We start from the raw sequence: 25,667 nt of genomic DNA, 5'->3' as shown, positions 1-25,667 counted from the left end.
TACATTGACCAGTAGAACAGATTAGATTAGAAAGTCCAGAAGTGAACCAAGACACCTGCAGAAAACTGATTTTCAACAATGGTGTCAAGAATACACAACGGGGAAAAAAAGTTTCCTGAATAAATGGTGATGGAAAAACTGGATTTCCGTATGCAGAAGAATGAAATTGAACACTTAAATCATACCATATACAAAAATCAACTCAAAATGTATTAAAGATTTAAGCATAAGTCCAGAAACTATAAAATTACCAGAAGAAAACATAGGAGAAAAACTACATGACATTGATATGGGCAATGTTTTTGGGGGGATTTGACCCTAAAAGTGCACGCAACGAAACCAAAAATACACAAATGGGATTACATCAAACTGAAAAGCTTCTGCACAGCAAACAAACAAAAAAAAACACCTGTGCAGAGACAACCTACCTATTGGGAGAAAATATTTGCAAGCCATACATCTGATAAGGGGTTAAACATCCAAAATATAAAAGGAGCTCAAACAACTCAGTAATAAGAAAAAAATTTTAATAGGCAGTGGCCAGATACATGAAAAAAAAGTACAACATTAGTAATCATTAAGAAAATTCAAATTAATACACAATGAAACATCATATTACACCTGTCCGAATGGCTTTTATCAAAAAGATGATGGGCCGGCCTGTGGCTCACTCGGGAGAGTGCGGTGCTGATAACACCAAGACCATGGGTTCGGATCCCATATAGGGATGGGCGGTTAGCTCACTGGGTGAGCGTGGTGCTGACAACACCAAGTCAAGGGTTAAGATCCCCTTACCGGTCATCTTTAAAAAAAAAAAGATGAAAGATAAGTATTAGTGAGGATGTGAAGAAAAGGGAACCCTTGGTACACTGCTGTTTGGAATGTAAATGAGTACAGCCATTAGGGAAAACAATACGGAGCTCCCTCAAAAAAATTAAAAATAGAATTACCATATGACCCAGCAATCCCATCTCTAGGTATTTATCCAAAAGACTTAAAATCAGTCTGCCAAAGAGACGCCTGTGCCCCCGTGTTCACTGCAGCACTATTCACAATAGCCATATTATAGAATCAACCTAAGTAGCCATCAATAGACGAATGGATATTCAGCCTTAAAAATGAAGGCAATTCTGTCATTTGCAACAACATGGATGGAATTGGAAAACATGCTAATTGAAGCAAGTCAGGCACAGAAAGACAAATACCACATGTTCTCACTTGTATGTTGAATCTAAAACAGAGGAGAATGGTGGTTGGGGAGAGCAGGTTGGAGGAATGAGAAGATGATAGTCTGGTCAAAAGGTATAAAATCTCAGACAGGAGGAATATTTTTTTCCTTTGAGTTCTACTGCACAGCATGGTGAATACAGCTAACAGTAGAGTACTGTACATTTCAAAATTGCTAAGATAGTAAATTTCAAATGTTCTTACCACAAAAAATTTTAAGTACTTGAGGTGATGGATATGTTAAATAGCCTCATTTAAGTATTATCCTACATTGCACTAATAAAATATAACATCACCTGTACCCCATAAACTTATACAATTATAAATTGTCAATTTATAATTTAGAAAAAGAAATAGCCTAACCAAAAATATAAGTATACTTCAACAGTCACTTCACAAAGATATACGAATGGCCAGTAAGAACATACTAAGGGGCTCACCTTCAGTAATCATTAGGGAAATACAATTTAGAACCATACGTAGATATCATTTCACACTCATCAGAATGGCTAAATTTAAAATGACTGACAAATGTTAGTAAAGATGTGGAGCAACTGGTACTCTCATATATTGCTGGTGGTATATAAAGTAGTACAACCACTTACTTCAGAGAACTGTTCGGTAGTTTCTTAAAAGCTTAAAACATGCATGAGCCAGCAATTCTGTTCCTAAGTATTTACCACAAAAGAAGTGAAAATATGTGTCTATAGTCTGAATGTGTCCCCCAAAGCTCATGTGTTAGGGTCTTAATCCCCAACTCACACATTCAGAGGTGGGACCTTTAAGAGATGATTAGGTCATGAGGACTCTGCCCACATGAATTGATCAATGCCTATTGTAGAGCTGGTTAATTATTACGGGAGTGGGTTCCTGAAAGATTAATACAACCCCCTTCCCTGTCTCTCACACTTGTGCTCTCTTGCCCTTCTGCCTTCGCCATGGAATGGTGCAGCATGAAGGCCCTCACTACATGCAGGCTCCCTGACTTCCCAGCCTCGAGAAACATGAGCCAAATAAACTGTCGTTTATACACTACCCAGTCTGTGGTACTCTGTTATAGCAGCATAAAATAGACTAAGACTAAGTCCACAAAGAGTCTTGGGAAAAATACTCACTCCAGTCTCATAATTAAGAGCTCCAAAATGAAAAAGACCCAAATGTGCATCAATAGGAGAATAGATAAGCAAATTGTAATATAATCATATGAGAAAACTTCATGAGAAGATTCATATTATCTTTCGATTCTATTTTTCTCCAAACTTTTTGAAGTACCCTCAGACCATGGTAAACTACTCAGCAATGAAATGGAATAAATCACTGTGGTATCGCTGTGGATATGGAAACTTATCTCAGAAACATATATGGAGTAAAAGAAGCTGGAATAAAACAAAAACAGAACCAAACCAATGTCCAAGAATAAGCAAAACTTCTAATGACAGAAATACAAAAGCATTGCCTGTGGACAAGAGTGGGGAACTGACAGAAGAGAGGCACAAGAGAACTTCCTGGGGTGATGATTATAGATTGTACCTAGTTTGAGTAGTAGTTATATAGTATACACAATTGTCTAAAACCATCAAACAGAATAATCAAAATCTATGCCTTTTATTGGTGTAAGTTATATCTCAATTTAACAAACGAAAAGAGGTCTGGGATATTCTTGCTTATATAAATTAAAACTAAGTGAGGGCTGGCCGGTTAGCTCAGTTGGTTAGAGCATCAGTTGGTTAGAGCATGATGTTATAACACCAAGGTCTAGGGTTCAGATCACCATATGAGCCAGCCATTAAAAAATAAAATAAAATAAAAAAGTATATTAAATGGTCACTTTTTTTTTATCCCCTTAGGAAAAAATTAACCCACAAACACATGACAAGTCACATTTTAGGATTAAAACACTGCATTTGACAGAGAAAGGTTATATAAATGTAAAGTAATCTACAGTCTCAAAACCATTGAGGATTTATCTTATTCCTTCAACTTATTCAGTTAACTGGCCTGAATTCTCACTTTATTAGAAATTTATCATTAACTCATCTCCTGCAATAATATAACAGCCTCCCATGACTCACCTTGTACAATACTACTAAATTTATCACCTGACAGCAAATGTCACTTCCATCCTCAAAACCAGTTCACTGAATTCCAGTTTCTCCTGGCCTTCTCATCTAACTCATCCAACAGTCTTGCAAAATGGCTAAGGTTTGAACAAGACAAAGCAAAAAGGGAATATGCTACAGAGGGAAATCATAACAGGCTTCTTAGAGTATATGGTTCAATAAGAAAATGGTGAGTTGGAGAGATGAGATTGTCACTGAAGTTGTGCAAACTGCAGAGAGAGTCCAGACGGAAGGAAGTCAGTCTAAGAAATATTAAAAAGTCCAAAACTTCTATAAGACTGCTTTGAGAAGAATAAAAGAATTAAAATATATAATGCTACTTTTCAATAATGTATAAAGCACAAATAAAATTTTAAAATTATGCTAAATCAGATGGGTGACTAACCAAAACAAAAACTAGGTGCCATAAAACAGGATTACAGGACAGAAGTTTGCTATAGCTAAGTAAGGACAAAAGTCCAAAAACTCAAATTATTGATGATTTGATTACAATTTACTTCTTTTTCTTTAAAGAAAAAAAAAATTTATAAAGAAAATCTGTGCATTCAACAACTAAATTTCTAACCTTTACCCGAGTTACTCCTCACACACAAATGGAGCAGGAAGTTTTCTAAGGAATTAGTATCCAGCCATTACCCATTACAAAATTAGAAATTAATTTTCTACTTCCATCTACTGTTTAATGATGCTTTTTGAACTACTAAAAACCAATGTGGCAAACTCAGAAATTTAAATTCAAATATTTCTTCCTGGATTATAGCAGGGCTGGGTCTTTTCTGAGGTGTCACACAGACAAGGTAATATTAGTGAAGAAGTCAGGTAAAAGGTTTTGAGCCCAAGAAAGAGATGTTAACAAACTTTACTCAATTTAAAAAGCTTTTTAAAATTTGAAAAGAAATGGGCCGGCCCGGTGGCGCACTGGATAGTGCGCCGCTTGGGAAGCGCGGCAGCGCTCCCGCCCGAGGGTTCGGATCCCACGTGCAGACCGGTTCCCGCTCACTGGCTGAGCGAGGCGCGGGAGCAGCGCCGAGGGTTGCGATCCCGTTTCCGGTCCCTGGTCCGGTACGGGGGCAACACTGAGGGTTGCGATCCGTTGCCGGACACGGAAAAAGACAAAAAGACAAAAAAAATTAAATAAATAAAAAAAATAAAAAAATAATTTGAAAAGAAAAACTGAAACCGGTTCATAAACATGACCATGCACCTGCAAAACTGGCCTTTTAAAATAGCATCTCTCAGACAGATCATGTGTGCTTATTTACATGCTGTAACTTGCACACACACACACACACACACACACACAAACCCCAATGTTATAAATACTACTAAAAAGATTATTTTTAATATTTCAGGGCTGGCCTGTGGCTCACTCGGGAGAGTGTGGTGCTGATAACACCAAGGCCACGAGTTTGGATCCCATATAGGGATGGCCGGTTAGCTCACTTCGGAGAGCGTGGTGCTGACAACACCAAGTCAAGGGTTAAGATCCCTTACCAGTAATCTTTTTTTAAAAAATGAAAAAACTTTAAAAAAATAAAGTCCCAAATTCCCCAGGCTTAACCCCATTTTAGAACTGACGAAAAAAATCCATACCTTTTTGGAAAGACTAAGGTCCCCCTTCTTGGGCATAAATCCAGGGTCTAAATCATTGGATTCAAGAAGTTTCTTGGTTGGTTTTCTCTGACGTTTACTTTCATAATTTCCTGAAATGAATGTATCTTTTCATAAGATGGTTTAGAAACTGGGCATAAGCTAATTTTTTAAAAAATCTATATACCACACAAAGTGAGTCACATTATTGTTGAGGTTTTCCTTGTCATCTTATGGTAAGAGTCGGGATGGAAATTTATTTATTCTAAAACAATACGTAACACAAAATAAAACAACTAAATAGTTCTAAATGCAGACACAAACTACTGTGAGGATGTTCTTATATCAGAGCATGTGTACTTTTTAAAATCTCACAATAACTAAGGGAGAAAACAAAAGGACAGACTGACTTTATAGCAATTAACTGGTGTTAAGGACAAAAAAAGGAGAAGTGAGGCCAAGCCTGGATTATGGGCATAAATGAACCAGAATTACAATATTTACTCCGCCCCTAAATAAATAAAATAAAGGTTAATAAATAAGAGACTATTATTTACTTTATAGGACTGCTCTTAAGGATTACATAAAAAAGTCTAATGATCGGGTTTGGTACATAATAGGTATTGAAATAGTAACTCTCTTTAGTATTTAAAAAAATTTTTTATTTCTGCCTTAATTAAGCACAATTGGGTGTTTTGTTTGTTTTGTTTTTTAAGGCATAACATCACATGCTACTGTCAGGAATGTAAAAAAGTTATATCCAAAATTTTAAGGAGTACAGAAGAGAAGGATTCTTTTCATTCCTTGGCTGACTGCAATATTCAACAGTCAAAAAGTGAATTAAAGACAATGTATTTAGATTTAACTCTCCCCAGGTGACATGTATGCAAAAAATGATAAAGTGAGAGGCAACTGGTAATTAATTTCTAAGGAATATTTATATTTATCAGGTGCTTGATATATGTTAAATATATAACAGTATACATTACTACATCACAATATTCATTTTATAGTTGAGGAAACAAGTTCAGAAGTTAAATAACTTCCCAAGTAACACAGGGATTAGTACATAGGTTTTAAGTGCTTATTCTACTAGTATGCAGTGCCCCTCCCCAAACTGTTATCCTGGTTGTTGATTCACATAGTAGTTGATCAACAATTATGAAAAACAACAATGGAGCAAGAGTAGTTTTTAAAAATGTCTTCTTGTCAGTGTGCTACAAATTAATTTGTGGGGAAACAGACCATAACCACCTTACCTGATGTTTTGACTAGCAATTCCTCAGATTCAAGGGCAGGCCGTGGAGAGACTTCCGGAGCCATCGGCACAGACAATGTCAGCTGTGGCAATTCAGCATGTCCACCTCCAAGTTCTGACTGAATCAAGGGCCCCTCCAAAAATGGAGCCTCCCTTTCCAGAACTGGAGGCTCTTCTTTGGTTGAGATCAAAGAATTCTCATCCACCTGCTTGTTCTGAGCACTAGATCGACATCGGGCTAGAAGGCTTTCCTCTTCACAGCGGGACCTTGCCTAAGAACAAAAAATAAAAACAGAATGCACAGGCCAAAATTGTTATAATTTGGGTGTCAAAAAGAATAATGCACTTAAAATAAAATGAAATTCTGACACATGCAAAACATGAATAAACTCTGAAGACATTATGCTAAGGGAAATAAGTCAGGAAAAAAGGACAAATATTGTACAATTCCACTTATATGGGATAACTAGAATAATAAAATTCATATAGAGACAGAAAACAGAATTGTTGCCACGGGCTGGGGGTAAAAGAGAATTATTGACAAATGAATACAGACTTTCAATTTGGGAAGATGAAAAAGTTCTGGAGATGTATGGTGGTGATAGTTACAACAATGTGACTGTACTTTATTTTATGCCGCAGAACTGTACACTTAAAAATGATTAAAATGAGAAATTTTATGTTACGTATATTATACAATTTTAAAAAGAAAAAAATGCAGTTGATTGAGATATGCTGAAGCTATAAAAACTCTTTAAACCTAAAATGTTAATCCAAAAAAATAATGGGGGGGAGAAAAAAACAAACAACAAAAAAACACCCTTTCCCCAATATGTCACCAATTAAAACTACTAATGAACTCCCTTAATGTTAAAATTGATAATTACTGGGAAAGAAATAAGCACTTATTTTGCCTTTCAAATATTTTAGGACAATAAAGGAGTCCAGTTAATGAAAGAGGTTGCCAGGTAATAAAAGTAGAGAAAATTTTAAATCTGAAAGTCTTTACTTTGTAACCTCTAATTAAATTATTGATACAGATGAGGATCTCCAACTAGTGTTTTCTTAAAATCATCAAAGTAATGGCTGATGGGAAATAGAACATTCCTTTGGAACCAAATTACAAACATACTGCTTCTTAATAGGAAAAGTTAGAATATAACTTAAAAGACAGGAATCAGTCACAACTGTGGATAACTGGAGAGTATATACCCACTACTGTCATGCCACATATGACACACATCATCTCAGATGTAGTCTAGCTCAAAATATTTAACTTGAACCTATCAAATTGATAGTTCTGGAGAAATGAGTTAAATGACACCTACAAGGAAGTGATCTTACAAATCCACTAGTGTGCCACTCTGCTAATAATATAGTCACGAAAAAAGGTACTGTTCCAGATTTAAAGAGATTTAAGAACCATAACAACCAGGTATAAGGTATAGTCCTAGACTGAATTCTGGTTTGGATAAACCAAAGGTAAAGGTTAGGGGATAAATGGGGATATTTGTTTTTTTTTTTTTTTTTTTTTTTTTTTTTTTTTTTTTTTTTTTCCGTGTCCGGCAAAGGATCGCAACCCTCAGAGTTGCCCCCATACCGGACCGGGGACCGGCAACGGGATCGGAAACCTCGGTGTTGCTTCCGCGCCTCGCTCAGCCAGTGAGCGGGAGCCGGTCTGTATGTGGGATCCGAACCCTCGGACGGTAAATGGGGATATTTGAATATGGACTGATATTAGATAAACTGATTGTAAAGTTCAATTCTAGGTGTCAACTTGATTAGATTAAGGAATGCCAAGAAACCTGGTAAAGCTATCTTTTTAGGTGTGTCCATGAGGGTGTTTCCAGCAGAGATTAGTATAAGAGCCTGAGTGAACTGGGGGCAGGAACCATCCAATCTGCTGGAGACCCAGAGAGAAAAAAGAGAAAGAAAAAAGGTGAATCTCTCTCTCTATCCGCTGGAGCGGGGATACACTCTTCTCTCCTGTCTATGGATGTCAGAGCTCAAGACTCTTCAGCTTTTGCGTTCCAGGACTTACACCAAGGACACCATGAGCTTTCCCAGTTTGAGGCCTTCGGACTTGGACTGAGCCATACTACTAGCATCCAGTTTGCAGACAGCCTATTGTGGGACTTTCCTTCATAATCGCGTGAGCTAATTCCCCCAATAGATCCCCTCTTATATATTTATAACATATCCCATTGATTCTATCTCTTTGGAGAACCTGACTAATACAGAAAATTGGTACCAGAGAGTTGGGGTGTTGCTTGTAACAGATACTTGAAAATGTGGAAGCAGATATGGAACTGGGTAATGGGCAAAGGCTGGAAAAATTTGAAGAAGTCTAGAAAAAGCCTAGCTGCTGGTGAAAGTTTAGAAGACAAGAAAACCAGGGAAAGTTTTAGAGATTGATTAAATGGTGGTGTGACCAGAATGCTTATAGAAATATGGACTGTAAAGACCATTCTAAGAAGGTGTCAGATAGAAATAAGAAGGAAGTTACTGGAAACTGGGGCAAAGATCACCCTTGCTATGGACTGGCAAGGAACTTGGCTGTGTTTTGTCCATACCCTAGGTCTTTGCTTAAGTTGGAACTTAAGAATTGTGAACCAGAGTATTTGGCAGAAGAAATTTCTAAGCAGCAAAGCATTAAGGAAGCTGCATGGCTACTTGTAACAGCCTATGCTGAGTTTTAACAGCAAAGGCATGACATAAAGCTGGAATTTAAAAGGGAAGCAGAGTGTACAGATTTGGAAAATTTGCAGCCTGGCCATGTGGTAGAGAAGCAGAGAACATTTTCAGAAGAAAAACTCAATGGTACTAAGAAGATTAACACAAAAGTAGGATTATCAAGAGAAGGAGGAAAAGTCATGAAGGCACTGCAGAAGCCTCTGAGACCAACCCTTCCATTTCAGGCCCGAAGGCTTAGGGAAACAGAATTGTCTTGGGTAACAGGCATGAGCCACCCTCCACAGGCTCGCTGCTCAGGGCCACCTCTGGAAGCTGCTTCTAGCACCAGCGCCCCAGAAGCTTTGGCTGTTCCAGCTGTAGTTAAATTGGCCCCAGGTGTGGCTGGACCTGCAGCTTTGGAAAACACAATCCAGAAGCCTTGACAGTGTCCACATGGTGTTAAGTCTGCAGGCCTGCAGAATGCCAGAGCTGTGAAGGCTTAGAAGCCTCCACCCTTATTTCAAAGGAAGTACGGAAAAGTCTGCAGGCCCAGGAAGAGATATGTTGCAGGGGTGGATTCTCCAACTACAGTCTTCACTAGAGCAACGTCAAGCAAAAACGTGGGGTCGGAGTTGCATCAGAGAAACCCCAGCAGCGCCATACCTAGTGGAGCTGTGAGAGCAGGACTGCCATTAAGACTCCAGACCTGTAGAGCTACTACAGTGAAATACCAACCTGGGAGAGCTAAACCATGACCTGAGACCAGAAAAGCCATAGTGAGCTGCCTGAGGAATTGGGAATCCAACTCCTGAACCAGCATGTAGAGGACATCGAACATGGAGTCAATGTACATGATTCACCAGCTTTGAGATTTAATGCCTGCCCTGCTGGGTTTTGGACTTGCTTAGGACCTAGTACACCTCTCTTTTGGCCTATTTCTCCCTTTTCGAATGAGAATATGTACCCTATGCTTGTCCCACCACTGTACCTTGGAAGGAGATAACTTGTTTTGAATTTAACAGATGGGACGTTGAACTTTGGACTTTTGAGGTGAAACAAGTCTTTGGGGATGAAATGAATGTATTTGCATGTAAAAAGACATGAGCTTTAGGAGGCCAGGGGTGGAAAGACTGAATTATGTCCCCCCAAAACGTACTGAAGCTTGAATTGTGTCCCCCAAGTTTAATGTATTAGAAACTTAGCCCCCACTGTCACTGTTAAGAGGATGGGAAATCCTATTATGGTAATCGAAAGGTGGAGCCTTGAAGAGGAGACTGGATTGTAGGACCGTGCAGTAGTGAATGGATTAAAAATGGTGGTCAGGGGTGTGGTTCTGAGGGCTTTAAAAGAGGAGAGTCTGTTTCTCTCTTTGTTTTGACATTTTCGCAATGTGATACCCTGCCATCACTGTCACCACCACCAAGACCTTCACCAGCTGTGTTTCCTGGACTTTGGACTTCCTAGCCTTTGAAACATTAAGCAGTAAATTTTGTTTTTCTTTATAAATCACCCAGTTTCAAGTATTTTGTTATAAGCAACAGAAATGGACTAATACACTGATTTATAAGATTTGGTAATGTTAAATTGATTGTGAAGGAACATGTTCTATTTTTTGAGATGCCTATTAAAGTACATAGAGGTAGAATGTCAAAATGTCTCTACTTTAAAATACTTCAGTTTAGGGCCGGCCCGGTGGCGCAATGGATAGTGCGCCGCTTGGGAAGTGCAGCGGCGCTCCCGCCCGAGGGTTCGGATCCCACATACAGACCGGTTCCCGCTCACTGGCTGAGCGAGGCGCGGGAGCAACACTGAGGGTTGCGATCCCGTTGCCGGTCCCCGGTCCGGTACGGGGGCAACAGTGAGGGTTGCGATCCGTTGCCAGACACGGAAAAAGACAAAAATACTTCAGTTTAAAAAATTGAATTAAAAAATAAGATAAATAACGTACCACAAAATTTGTTTAAAAAATTAGGATTAGACAATATATATTTTATTTTATATATGTTTTCTACTTAACATTAGATAATAACAATATTCCTAAGAATTAAATACTCCTTGAAAGCAAAGAGGGAAATATACATATACACATAATATGTAAATTCATTTATTTATTTCCTAAATAACTACTATATGCTAGGTGTTGTGCTAGAAGCTGAATGATAAACTAAAGAAAGCAAGATCTCATATTAGGAAGTTACTGTCTCATGAAGATAAAATACAATACTGAAGGCGAAATTACAGTTTCCCAGAGGACAAATGAAATTTTGTTAAAATGCTGGAACATACCTTGTGCACCTGTTCCTGTACCTTCTTTTGTTTTTTCTTAGGAGCAAATATCTGATCATATTCTTCTGAATATTCCAGAAGCCATTTGCTGGGCTTCCTAAGGCGTTTCTTCTCTGTACGTACAGCTAAAAGAAGAGAATGAAGCTCAGTATTAACCAAAAAGCTAGAGAAAACCCCATTATTTTCATGAAACCATCTCCTTACTACCAAAGATACTGAGAGGGGGAACAACTACCAAAAAGACCCTGGCTTATTAAGCTGCAACAGGATCAAAATAATTTGCTATGGTTTATCATATGCAAAAGTGGAGGTGGGTGTACTTTTGTTAACACACACATAACCCAACACACACACACACACGCAAGCATACATGGCCCATCCAATCTTAAGGAAAAGGTTAAATTGAAACTAGTGTCCTATGGTGATTGACACCAGTATGAATAAAGCAAACATATACCCAACAAAAAGATAAAGAAGGGCTGGCCTGTTAGCTCAGTTGGTTAGAACACAGTGGTGGTAACACCAAGGTCAAGCATTTGAATCCCCTCACCAGCCAGCCACGAAAAACAAATATATGGAGAGAGAGTTCAAATCAGGTAAAAGCTGATAAGGTACACCACGGGTTATTTTAAACAACCTCTCTGGATTATAACCACAGAATATTTACCTAACCAGCAATACCACATAAATTTCAAAAACACTTTACAAACACTTCATCAATTTAGTGTCATATGATTGTAGTGAGTTTCACATTAGAAAACTGAGGAATATATATTTCTAAGTAGAATTCTCAAAAAAATAATTTTATACAACGAGATAAAAAGTGTATGCCATGAATGTGAAAGACAGGAAAATAAGAAAACTACAGAATTTGGGGTATTTGTTTTTTAAAAGTCTTGTTATATAAAATATCAAAATATAACATGTTTCCTTGAATTGATGGTGGAATCAAATAGCTATTACAATATCCCTATAAAACTTTGTTTGAGTTTTAATGTATATAATATGTTATAGTCACTCTACTGCACTGTAAGCTCTTTGGGAACAGAGGCTGATACCTACAGAATGCAAAATACAGCCTACTTAGGAGGAAAGAGTCATTTCACAATACATTGACCTCAAAGGAAACCACTTCTGCCTCAGTTGAATGTGGCATTATTGACATTCTCTCAATAAAAGGAAAGTAAACGTTGAGACCAAAAAGACAAAGGTCACAGGAATTGCAAGCTTCACAAAAGCTCTTCCTCCTCAGATAGCACATATGGAAACAAGCCATTAAACCATCACTAGGACAAGATGTGGGAGATAATTTACTTTTACTAATTCTAACTCCTGTAATTTCACAGCAGTAAACAGAAGTTATAACTTTTTTACTTGAAAGTTAATATTAATGAGTTTCAATCAAGATGGCAGAACAGATGGTCCCCAGAATCACTCTCTCCCAGAAATCAACCAATTTACAACTATATAAAAAAGCAACAACTGCCAAGCTGGGGCTGCTGGAGCTCAGGGGAAGAGGAGAGACCTACAGAGTGCATGAAAGCAGGAGAAGCCACAATGAGAGAAAGAAAAAACTGCTCTGACCATTTCATGCCGTGGCTGCCTTGGGGCTGGAGCTGCTGAGCACACAGAGCAGGAGCCGGCAGAGGTGCCCTTTGGATGGAGTTGCTTGGAGATGGTAGGAGAGAAGAGGGACGCGGTGGCCCCCAGGCCAGCAAGACCATGAATGGGGTTCCCATGGACCCACATAGGAGCAAGGAGCCACAACAACTGAAAAAATGGAGTTACTCAGAGGCCAGTGAGTCATCACAAGGGACTGGTGCACAGCCCATCCCACAGGAAGAGTTTGCAGCATGGACAGTGGGAGAGACAGGCCCACTGGGGGAACAATGGGGCACAGCAAGGACAGCTGATCTGCACCCCAATCAGCATAGGACCACTAAGAGGAGACTGGTCAGGAATATAGAATTGTATGGGGGTGCAGTTTGATGAAAAGACTCAGGCCCAGATCAGAATTACTACACAACCCATGTGCACTGAGTCTCTGGAGGGCCAGCCAGATGTACCTATAAAGTCAACCACTATAACCTGTGCTACACAAAAAGCCTTCCCTAGGAAACCAGCAGCAAAGCAGCAATTTAGCTTAAACCACAGAGCTCAAGTACTGGTCCCAACAGGAAGTTCCCCCACTTTAGAAGTAAGCAAAGGACAAAAAAACTAGTTCCAGCACAAACAGCCAGTGCCGTTGGTCTGCCCACGGACATAAGGCATGGAGTCAGGGACCAGAGCCCTCTCCAACAACCAGGCACACCACCAGCACCTCAGGACACGCTCAGGGACCTGAGGGATGAAGCCAGGGACCGGAACTCCCTCCCCTCAACCAAGCACACCACACCAGCACCTTGGGGCCCACCCAGGGACCTGAGGCATGGAGCCAAAGACTAGACCCCACTCCTACAACCAGGCACACGGCGCCAGCACCTCAAGGAGCATGCCAAAAACATCACCTCCATGTGGGTGGCCCACCACAGCCACCACAATAACCATGGCTGCCACGAAAGTGGCTAGACACCACAACCACCACGCAGATGGTCTGCAAGCCACTGGAGTGTATTGACACAAGGAGAGTCACCAGCAGAAATAAAGAAAAGAGGAGGTGTCTCTCTCCACAAAGACCATTGCAGAGTGACAGAAGAAGGATCTGCTCTACGATAATATTGGGGGACCTGATCACACCTCTCAGCACTAGACAGATCATCTAGGCAACAAATCAAGAGAGTAACCATTATTCTTTCAGAAGGAGAGAAGAAATCCAGGGTAATTAGGAGGGAGGGAGAGGGGGATGGGGAGAGATTGGACAAGGGACATAAAGAATAATTACGATTTGTAACGATACATATGCTAATAATATTGATTTGATCAACACAGCTCAATGTTGAATGCCAAAAATATGTATAATCAATTTTGATTCAACAACAACAAAAAAAGAAAAGTGATAACCCAGAGAAATAAGCACTGAAACAAATTTTGTCCTGAGGGCTTTTTGGCAATCCAAAAAGTTAAAGCAAATGGGGCATAAGTTTAAAGGAGATGAAGCTAGGGCCCCTAAAAGGCTCTATCATCAGAGTAATGGTGAAGCAGATGTATACCATTTCCACTGCCAGGAGACAAGGCTTTCCCTTGTGCCTTGGCACAAATTAGAAGGTAGGAAGTGGGGAGAACGAATCTGCCAGAAGTTGTGGTCATGGGTTGCCCCTACTGTGTAGCTTGAGGGACCAGGAAACCTCAATCTCCCAGGCACCTGACAAAAGCAAATTCAAATCCTCTTCAGAGAAAGGAACTTTCATCCTAAGGCCTCATATAGTATAAAAATCTTAAAACAGTATCAAAGAATCCCCACCTATAATTTTTGAAAAACAGCTATCACTAAATAAAGCAAACACAAGAGAAAACAAGGCACCAAGAGTGAAAATCAGCAGCTATTCCTCAGACAGCCACATAGCTCGCTCTCTCAAATTTTTGCTCAAATACCCTCACCAAGGCCAGGCCTATCTTGATCACCCTACACAGAACTGGAACCCTCCAGCATTTCCCATTCCCCTAACTCTGCTTTATTTTTCTTCAAAGCAGCATTTATAACCTTCTTTGTCTATTAAAGTCTGCTAATGTCAGAAAAGTTGCAACTGATAGAAGGGCACAAGAGGGAGGGAAGGTGGAAACCGAACCGCAATCCAGTCTTTAGAATAAAATACGAAGTTCCATGAAACACAAAGGTCAGAGGAATTTAATCTTAAACTATACAACAGGAGTACAAACTACAATAAGGACTATGGGAAAACCTACAGGTTGACTACTCCAACAAATAAATTACAAGGGAACTTTCTGCTTTCTATTTATCCTATACCTGTTCTATATTTAGGCTATTCTAAAAAGTTAAATATGGATTCTTAACTCAAAGTCCAAGGTTAATCAGTATCATCATTCTCCCCAACAGTGAAAGGAACTCATTTCCACCTGCCACCATCCTAACTTATATTTACTGTTGCATATTTTAATTTTATATATATTTAATTCCATAGGGCGTTATTATTTTTACAATAACTGTTATTCAGATCTACCCAAATATTTACCACTTTCTTTGACCTTAAACCCTATTGAAAAACCTTTATTATAGAAAATTCAAAACACCCACAAAACCAGTATAATGAATCCCATGTACCCATCACCTGGACTCAACAATTACAAATTCAGAGCCAATCTTGTTTCATCTCTACCCTCACTCTCTTTCCAAGTTATTTTGAAACACCTCCCAGACAGCATAACATTTCATCCACAGGTTTCCTCATGTATCTCTAAAAAAGATAAGGTCATTTTAACATAAAATACACCTGTCATGTGTAACAGTGTTCAGTGAAAATTTCCCTCACAACTCTATCCTTTCCCTGCACTACAGATATAAATTTGACAAGACTCTATAAAACCAGAAAAATGTATTGTTAATTCCAAATAACTAAGGTAAAATTAACCTTCTGAAACATAGCTTCATTCACATTAACGTACTTCCTAGAGTCAAAACTATATCTATATATAGCCCCTTTACAAAATTTCATACTGTACTCCATTTTTTTTTTAATGACTAGATTTTGAGTAGGGATACAGACTTAAAATAGAGGGGGGATTAGAGTGGATGTTAAGGGAATACACACTAAATGCCAAGTTGTATACTTTTGTGTGCTGCTAGTAGCAATATATTAAGTCTAATAACTACAAAATATAATTTAGAATTCCAAGAGATATTGTCAAATACAAACCCAATGACTAAGTAAAATAACTTCTATAGCAATTTATCTTTCAGATTCTCACACATATATGAAATTACTTAAGGTATTAATTATAGTAAAATTTAAATTAACAGAAAATGGAAAACCATCTAAATGTCCATTAATGGGACAGGCTTAACAAATTACATCATACTATAATAAAAATACTCTGCAGGTTAAAAAAAAGAAACTCATTCTGTACTGAAATGAAATGAGAAAGAAAAAATCAAGATGCAAACAATGTGTACAGAGTGTTACATCTGTTAAAAAATATAAGTCTATCTTCTCTTGCTTATTCATTCACTGAATATATCTCTGGAGAAGAGATCTGAGCCACTGAAGGATAGGGTTGGGAGGAACATTTTTATTGAATGTTCTGCATCTTTTGAATTTCAAATTACATAACTATATTAATATATTTAAAACCAAACAAATTTAGAAACTGAAGTAAATAAAAATCAAATTATATGTAAAATATTTGAGGAGTTGGCCGGATAGCTTAGTTGGTTAGAGTGCAGCCTTATAACACCAAGGTCATGGGTTTGGATCCCTGTACCAGCCAGCCAACAACAACAAAAAAACAGATTGCAAAACATCTGAAATGTTATAATAAAAGAAAATTGTGAACTATGCCTAAGGAAAAGACAGTATCTGCTTTCACAATATACTAACAGGTATAATTAGTAATAAACAACATTAAGGAAAAAATTTCAAGCGCCCATGTGACCATATTTGCTAGCAAAGAGAAGATCTATAAAGGCAGTGAAAGAACCAAAGGATGTCGGGCCAATCAGTTAGCTCAAGTGGTTAGAGCATAGTGTCATAACACCAAGGTCAACGGTTCAAACCCCATACCAACCAGCCGCCAAAACCAAACAGAAGTAAAGGATGTCAAGAAAGAAGTAACTGAGTGAGGTGGTATCCAAGGACAAACAGGGGAACAGGCTAGATAATAAATCTGTTATTAGTAGCTTCAAATAAAGATTTTTAGAGCCAAAGCCAGGGCAATCTAGCGTAAGCCCAGGCATGGGAGTAGGCTAAATAGAGAATAGTTCAACCCACAGCCAAAGAGAAATAAGATCCAAACAGGAAAAAAAAAAAAAGCCATAATTTCCGGATCCACACAGAAAAACCTCTTCTCCCTAAGAGATAAAAAACTAAGACTCCAATCAAGGATGGGAGCCATATTTCTAAACCACTGCTTCTCAAATCGTCTATTTGAATTACTAGGAAAATGAAATGAAACATACAAAATACAAGCCAAACCTGATTTTTAATTGTTAGAATCAACACACAAAATTATTGTGCTAAATTGCTATAATAGGTTCTTAACACGTACTCTCAACATCTAAGCTTACCTTCCCCTCACGAAGACAGGTAACAGTTTTGTAAACCACACTACTTTGAACAGTAAAGCCCTGAACCAAGAATAATTATTGCCCTGAGTTTTGGTGTCTACTGGAGGAAATTGGAACCTGAAATAATAAAGCAAGACCACAGAGAAAAAGGAAAGGGATAAATTCTTTGAACTTAGGCTAAACTAAGAAACGAGACGTGAAAATCCACACTTTACCAACAAAAAGGACAAACTCTCACACCAAAGAATTCTCACCCAGTCTAGCACACACTTGATACCTCAACTGAAAGCCAACTATACTTTCCTGTAAAGTGATACTGAAACAGTTCTCCTATGAAGGTAAATAAAATTAGAAGGGACACAACTGGATCATGTCAAAGCCTTACTTAAGAATCTACCCAAGTCACAACTCATGTACCTACATCATAACTCATTCCATGAGGCCAGTATTATCCTGATAACAAAACTAAACAACGATATCATAAAAAAAGAAAACTACAGACCAACTTCCCTTATAAATATAGATTTTAAAAGTCCTCAACAAAATATAAGCAAACCAAATCTAGCAACATAAAAAATACATCATGACCAAGTAGGATTTACCCCACGACTGCAAGGTTGGTACAAAATATGAAAATCAATGTAACACATCATATTGATGGAACAGAGGGGGAAAAAACAAATGATCTTCTCAATAGACATAAAAAAAAAAAAATCCGACAAACTTGACAAAGTACGTCCAGAAAGGAACTTTCTCAACATGAAAAGTCATCTACCAAAACCGTAAGACAAGAATAACAAGGATGTCTGCTCTCTCTACCTATAGTCAACATTGCACTAGAGGTTCTAGCCTGGGTAAGCAGGCAAGAGAGAGAGAAAAAAAAAAAGACAACCAAATTAGAAAACATGAAGTAAAATTACCTCTATTTGCAGATGCTTGGTCACATACACAGAAAATCCAAAGGAGTTCAGCAAGGTTGCAAAACACAAGATCAGTATTCAAAAACTGGCATCCCATGGTATCCGTGGGGGATTGTGGATACAAAAATCCACAGATGCTAAAGTCCTTTATGTAAAATGGCATAGTATTTGCATATACCTATGCATATACTCCCAGACACTTCTAGATCATCTCTAGATTACTCATAATACCTAACACAATGTAAATACTAGATAAATAGTTGTTATACTGCATTGTTTAGGAAGTAATGACAGTGAAAAAAAAGTATCTAAATGTTCAATACAGACCCAACCATTCTTTTTTTTTTTCCCCTGAATATTTTTGATCTATGGTTGGTTGAATCCATGGATGTGGAACCCATGGATACAAAGGGTTAACTACATTTACAGTGAACAATCTAATAATGAAATTAGGAAAATAATTTCATTTATAATAAAATTGAAAAACAAATACTTAGGAATAAATTTTAAAAAAGAAGTGTAAGACTCATACACTGAAAATTACAAAACATTTGTGAAAAAAAATGAAGAACAACCTAAATAGATGAAAAGCCATCCCTGTTCATGGAGTGAAAGACTTAATAGTGACAAGATGCTAACACTGCCCAAACTGGCCTACAGATTCAGCACAATCCCTATCAAAAACCCAGCTGGTTTTTTCGTTTTTTTGTTGGTTTTTTTTTTTTAACAGAAATTGATATGCTGGTCCTAAGATTAATACAAAACACAAAAGACCCAGAAGAATCAAACTGACCTTGAAAAAGGACAAAGTTGGAAGACTCATACTTTCCAATTTCAAAGACATAGTAATTTACTACAAAAATATTGTAAGTAACTCTATGTGCTATGGGCATAAAGAGACAGGTAAGTCAACAGAAGGAATTGAGAGCCCAGAAATAAGCCCTTATATATTTATGGCAAACTGATCTTCAACAAGTGTGCCAAGACCATTCAATGGAGAAAGAAAACTACTTTCAACAAATGGTGCTGAGACAAATGGATACCTATAAGCAAAAGAATGAAGTTGAACCCCTAACTCACACTATGTATAAGAAATAGTTCAAAATGGATCAAAGAGCTTAGAAGAAAACATAGGGGTAAATCTTCATGACCAAGGATCCCACAATGGTTCTTAGATATGACACCAAAAGCACAAACAATAAAAAAAAAAAGTTTTCAATCAAAATAGAAAAATTTTGTGCTTCAGATCAGAGTACAGTCAGTCATCCCTCGGTATCCATAGGGGCATTGGTTCCAGGACCCCATGGAGATAAAATAAACTGTGGACACTCAAGTTCCCTTATATTTTAATCTACACACATATATTTAATCTACACACATCCTCCCATACATTTTAAATCATCTCTAGATTACTTATAATACCTAATACAATGTAAATGCTGTGTAAATTGTTATACTGTGTTGTTTTTAAAATCTATATTATTTTATTATTGTATTGTTACTATAAATTGTTTTCAAGTATCTTCCATCTGCATTGCTTGAATCCACAGATGCAAAACCCATAAACACAGAAGGCCAAGTGTACACAATCAAGCAAGTAAAAGGACAGCCTAAAGGACATGAGAAAATATTTGTATATAACATCTAATAATGGACTTATATCTAGAATATATAAAGAAGTCTTACAACTTAATAAAAAGACAAAGAGCCCAATTAAAACACTGGCAAAGTCTCAAGCTCTCACTTCCAAAACGACAAATAAAAAGAAGAAACAATGGCTGTGCCAAAAGGGGCTGCAGCCACATGCAGCCTATTCACTATGAACTGCACCCGATGGTGCAAGGCAGTTGATTAGGACCAAGATGATTATGAAGCTGGTCATTCAAAACATATTAAAGGCCTCAGCCATCAGGGACATTTCCACTTTGCTGCCTATCTGCTTCCCAAGCTATATGTAAAGCTACATTACTGCATGAGTTGTGCCATTGACAGCAAGATAGTAAGGAATCAATCTCATGAAGCTCAGAAGGAACAAACACCCCCACAACAATTTAAACCTAGGTGCTGCCCCACGACCTCCACCAAAGTGCATGTAGGGACCTGAATTCTTAAGGACTGAAGAAAAACTATCCTCTGGGAAAAAAATAAAAATAAGGACTGAAGAAAAACTATCCTCTGGGAAATTATACTTAAAAAAATAAAATATAAAATAAGGCAAAGAATCTAGATAGATATTTCTACAAAGAAGATATACAAATGACCAATAAGTACATGAAAAGATGCTGAACATTATTAGCCATCAGGGAAATGCAAATGAAAACCACAATGAGATACCACTCCACCCACAGTAGAATATAAACAAGTAAGTGATGATGAGCATATGGAGAAATCGCAAAGCTCATACACTGCTAGTTGGAATGTAAAATGGCAAAGCAGCTTTGCAAAACATTCTGGCAGTTCCTTAAAGGATTAAACATACAATTACCAAATGACCCAGAAATTCCACTCATAGGTATATACACTTAAGAAAAATGAAAACATAGATCCATGCAAAAAAACAGTATTATACTGTTTTAAACAGTATTATTCATAAATGCCAAAAAGTGGAAAGAAACAACCCAAACATACATCAAGTGATGAATAGATAAACAAAATATGGTTCATTCATACAATGGAATATGGCTTGGCATTAAACACATGAAGAAAGAGGAACATCCACAAGATGGCAAAACAGGAAGTTCCAGCCTTCATTCCCCCACAGAGACTCTGAATTAACAACAATATAAGAACCAAAACACCTTTATGAGAACTCCAGAACCAGTTAAGAAGCTGCAGTACCCAAGATGAGCACAATGATGAGACAACCACATTGAATAGGATAAGAAAAGCCATCTCACTTTATCGTGATCACCCCTTCCCCAAAACAGCACAGCTTAGCTCCAATGGCAGCTTTTCCTTGGGAAGTGGGAGGAGTGGGGTTGGGGCTATTATTATGACTATTCAGAGGGCTGCCCCAGGGACTACTTTCTGTCTCACCTAACTTAGAGTTCAAACAGAACTGCCATAGTTTAGGTGCCTGGAGCTGCTGATAACAAGGTAGAGTGGGACTTCTCCCAGAACTAGACTGCCTGCAGTGCAAGAGGCCTCACCATGGAAGAAGAATGGAGAACTGTCCCAGGAACAGTATCTGTCTAGCCTGATTTTGGAAACTGACTGGGAGATAGTATGCTTTAGATGCCTGGGGGCCACTGAGAACAAAGGAGAGCAGGGCAGCTTGTTCCTTAGCATTAGAGAATCTGCAGTATCAGAGACAGACAACAAAGGGAGCCCAATATTAGGACTTCCTGAAAAAGAAACTAGTAAATCTAATTGGGAAACAACACGTACAAGCCCAGAGAAACTGCATCCCCCCAAAAGGCTTCAGAGGGCCCCAGAATCTTTAACTGGGATGATTCATAAAGGTATTCCCATGTATGAAGCCAGTCTGTAAATACTGGGATAAGTAAGTAGCTGTTGTTTTCAAATACATAAAACACAACAATAACAAAACACACAAAAAGAACCTGAAGAAAGAGGGAATCATGGCCCAATAAAGGATCAAAATAAGTCTGTACAAACTAACCCCAAGATAATAGACATCTATAAACCACCTAGGAAAAAATTAAAAATAATTGTCTTAATGAAGCTCAATGATCTACAACACCAATAGACAACTATACAAAATCAGGAAAGCAATACATGAACAAAATTAGAATATCAACAAAGAGAAACTATAACAAAGAACAAAACAAATTATGGAGCTGAAGAATATGAATTGAAAAATTCACTATAGGAGTTCAACAGTAGACTTGACCAAGCAGAAGAGTGAATCAGCAAACTCAAAGACAGGTAATTTTATATTATGGAATAAAAGGAGCAAAAAAACGATAAAGAAGAGTGAAAAAAAGATTTACGGGACACCATGAAGCAGACCAATATACACACTGTGGATGTTACAAAAGGAGAAGAGAGAGAGAAATGGACAGATTGCTTACTTAAATAATGACACCAAACTTCCCAAATACAAGCAAGAAAAGGACATCCAAATTAAAGAACTCAAAAGACTCAAACAAGAATGAACCCAAAGAGGCCCACGTTGGGGACACATTATAATTAAGCTTTCAAAAGTCAAAGAAAAAGAGTCTCAAAAGCAGTCAAAGTAAAAATAAAATAAAATCTTGAAAGCAGGAAGAAAAGAAAATTATCACATAAAAGGGAGTTTGCAATAAATTACCAGTAGATTTCTGAGAAAAACCTTATAGGCCAGATGGGAGTGGGACAATATATTGAAAGAAATTTATTTATTGAAAAGAAAATAGCTGCCAACTGAGAATACTAAATTCAATTGAACTGTCTTTCAAAACTGAAGGAGAAATACTTTTAAAAGATAAACAAAAGCTAAGAGAGTTCATCACCACTAGATCTACCTTAAAATACGAAACAAAGTCCTACAGGTTGAAACAAAAGGACACTAGGCAGCAACAAGAACACATACAAATTGGGCCGGCCCGGTGGCGCACTGGATAGTGCGCTGCTTGGGAAGCGTGGCGGCGCTCCCGCCCGAGGGTTCGGATCCCGCATACAGACCGGTTCCCGCTCACTGGCTGAGCGAGACGCGGGAGCAACACCGAGGGTTGCGATCCCATTGCCGGTCTTCGGTCTGGTACGGGGGCAACACTGAGGGTTGCGATCCGTTGCCGGACACGGAAAAAGACAAAAGACAAAAAAAAAAATACATACAAAAAGTAAAAGCTCGCTGGTAAAGGTAAATATATATACAAACACAGAATACAGTTGTGCAGTCAAAAAGTCACATATAACTTTTTACTCCCATGACAATTAAGTAGGGTTGGCACCCCTAACCTTGATGTTGTTAAAGTGTCAACTGTATTCTATATTTACCTTTAACGGAAGTTTTTAATTTTTGTATGCCTGCTTGTTGCTGTCTAGTGTCCTTTTGTATCAACTTATAAGACTCCAACTAGTATTTTAAGGCACTAGTGGTGATGAACTTTCTCAGCCTTTGTTAAAGAAGTTAAAGACTTAACTACTAACTGCCTACTAACAGCCTAAAGGTAGGTAGGCTACTTAACTGTTTGGTTAGGTATTTCATGCATTCATGACATAACTAATCAAAAATCTTCCAGTATTTACTGAAAAATCTCCATGTGTAAGTGAAACCATGCAGTTCAAACCTGTGTTGTTCAAGGGTCAACTGCACTGTAATACTGTAATGATGATACATAAAGCCCTCCTAACTCTGGTACAGAATTTAAAAGACAAAAGTATTTTTAAAAACCAAAAAAACTCGGGGCCGGCCCGGTGGCGCACTGGATAGTGTGCCGCTTGGGAAGCGTGGCCGCGCTCCCGCCCGAGGGTTCGGATCCCACATACAGACCGGTTCCCGCTCACTGGCTGAGCGAGGCGCAGGAGCAACACCGAGGGTTGCGATCCCGTTGCCAGTCCCCAGTCCGGTACGGGGGCAACACTGAGGGTTGCGATCTGTTGCCGGACACGGAAAAAGACAAAAGACCAAAAAAAAAAAAAAACCCAAAAAAACTCTAATTATAAAACCATGCTAATGGATATATCCTATATAAAGGACAGCAATAAGAGAGTGGGGATGGGAGATGTGAAAGAACAGAGTTTACTATTACACTTGAAGTTAAGTTGTTAACAACTTTAAAAACACTGCTCTAACCATAAGATGTTTTATATAAGCCCCATGGTAACCACATAGAAAAGCCTATAGAAGATACACACAATAAAATAAGAAAGGAAACAAAGCATGTCAATACAAAAAAATCAAAAAAACACAAAGGAAGGCATCAAGATAGAAAAAGAGGGACAAAATAGCTATAAGGCAAACAAAAAACAATTACCAAAATGGCAATAGCAAGTTCTTTCCTACCAGAAATTACTTTAAATTGGGCTGGCTAGTTAGTTCAGTTGGTTAGAGGCATGGTGATGATAATACCAAGGTCCAGGGTTTGATCCCCATACCAGCCAGCCAACAACAATAAAAAGAAATGACTTTAAATGTAAATGGATTAAACTCCCCAATCAAAAGATAAATTGGCTGAATGAATAAAAACATGAGGTAATTATGTGATAGCTACAAATTACTCACTTTAGATTTAAGGACACACATATGATGAAAGTGAAAGAATGTAAAGATACTCCACACAAATGGTTTAAAAAAAAAAAAGACAGCAGAAGTGGCCATACTTACATCACACAAAATACATTTTTTTTTTTTTTTTAAAAAGATGACTGGTAAGGGGATCTTAACTCTTGACTTGGTATTGTCACCACCACACTCTCCCAAGTGAGCTAACCAGCCATCCCTATATAGGGATCTGAACCCATGGCCTTGGTGTTATCAGCACCACACTCTCCCAAGTGAGCCACGGGCCGGCCCCCAAAAATACACTTTAAAATCAAAATCTATCACAAGAAACAAAGAAGGACATGATATAATGATAAAAGAATCAATTCACCAGGAAGCTATACCAATTATTACATCAGAGCACCATATATATGAAGCAGACACCGACAGATTTAAAGGAAGAAACATACAGTAACAAAGAAATTTCAATACTCTACTTTACAATAAACAACCACATAGAAGATCAATAAGGAAACACAGGACTTAACATTACAGACCAACTGGACCTAACAGACATACACAAAACAACCCAACCAATAGCAGCGGAATACCCATTCTTCTCGAGGGCACATTTTAGGTTACAAACAAGTCTTAAATTTAAGACTGAACTCATACGAAGTGAATTTTCCAACCAAAATGAACTAGAAGTAGAAATCAACAGCAATACAAACACTGGAAAATTCACAAATATATGGAAATTAAACAAAACTCTTTAGCAACCAATGGACCAAAGAAGAAATCACAAGGGAAATTAGAAAATATCTTGAGACAAATGAAAACACAACATACCAAAACTTACATGATGTAGCAAAAGCAGTACTAACACAGAAGCTTATAGTGGTAAAACTCCTTACTTTAGGAAAGAAAGATCTCAACTCAACAACCTAATTTTATACCTGAAAGAAATAGAAAAATAAGAACAAACTAAACACATAACTAACAAAAGGAAGGAAGCAATAAAGACTAGAGCATATATAAACAAAATAGAGAATAGAAAAACAATTTTAAAAATCAACGAAACCGGGCCAGCCCATGGCTCACTGGGGAGTGTGGTGCTGATAACACCAAGGTCACGGGTTCGGATCCCTATATAGGGATGGCCAGTTAGTTCACTTGGGAGAGCGTGATGCTGACAACACCAAGTCAAGGGTTAAGATCCCCTTACTGGTCATCTTTACAGGAAAAAAAAAATCAACAAAACCAAAAT

At 38.0% G+C, this 25,667-nt stretch overlaps 1 protein-coding gene across 2 annotated transcripts in view; it reads right to left on the bottom strand.

Moving 5' to 3' along the window:
* The window catches only part of NSD1 (nuclear receptor binding SET domain protein 1), a 103,585-nt gene that overhangs the window by 52,237 nt on the left and 25,681 nt on the right, over positions 1-25,667 (bottom strand). For both annotated transcript variants that reach the window (XM_008578191.1, XM_008578192.1), the window contains exons 4-6: positions 11,155-11,279; positions 6,197-6,467; positions 4,941-5,050 (exon numbers count right to left, since the gene is read on the bottom strand). In XM_008578191.1, coding sequence (XP_008576413.1) covers positions 4,941-5,050; positions 6,197-6,467; positions 11,155-11,279 — 506 coding nt within the window. The remainder of the gene's footprint in view (positions 1-4,940; positions 5,051-6,196; positions 6,468-11,154; positions 11,280-25,667) is intronic.

Source organism: Galeopterus variegatus, unplaced genomic scaffold, assembly GCF_000696425.1.
Source record: "Galeopterus variegatus unplaced genomic scaffold, G_variegatus-3.0.2 Scaffold1642, whole genome shotgun sequence".
Taxonomy (NCBI): domain Eukaryota; kingdom Metazoa; phylum Chordata; class Mammalia; order Dermoptera; family Cynocephalidae; genus Galeopterus; species Galeopterus variegatus.
Note: the sequence above shows the minus strand (reverse complement) of the source record. Positions and strands in the feature narration are given on the sequence as shown.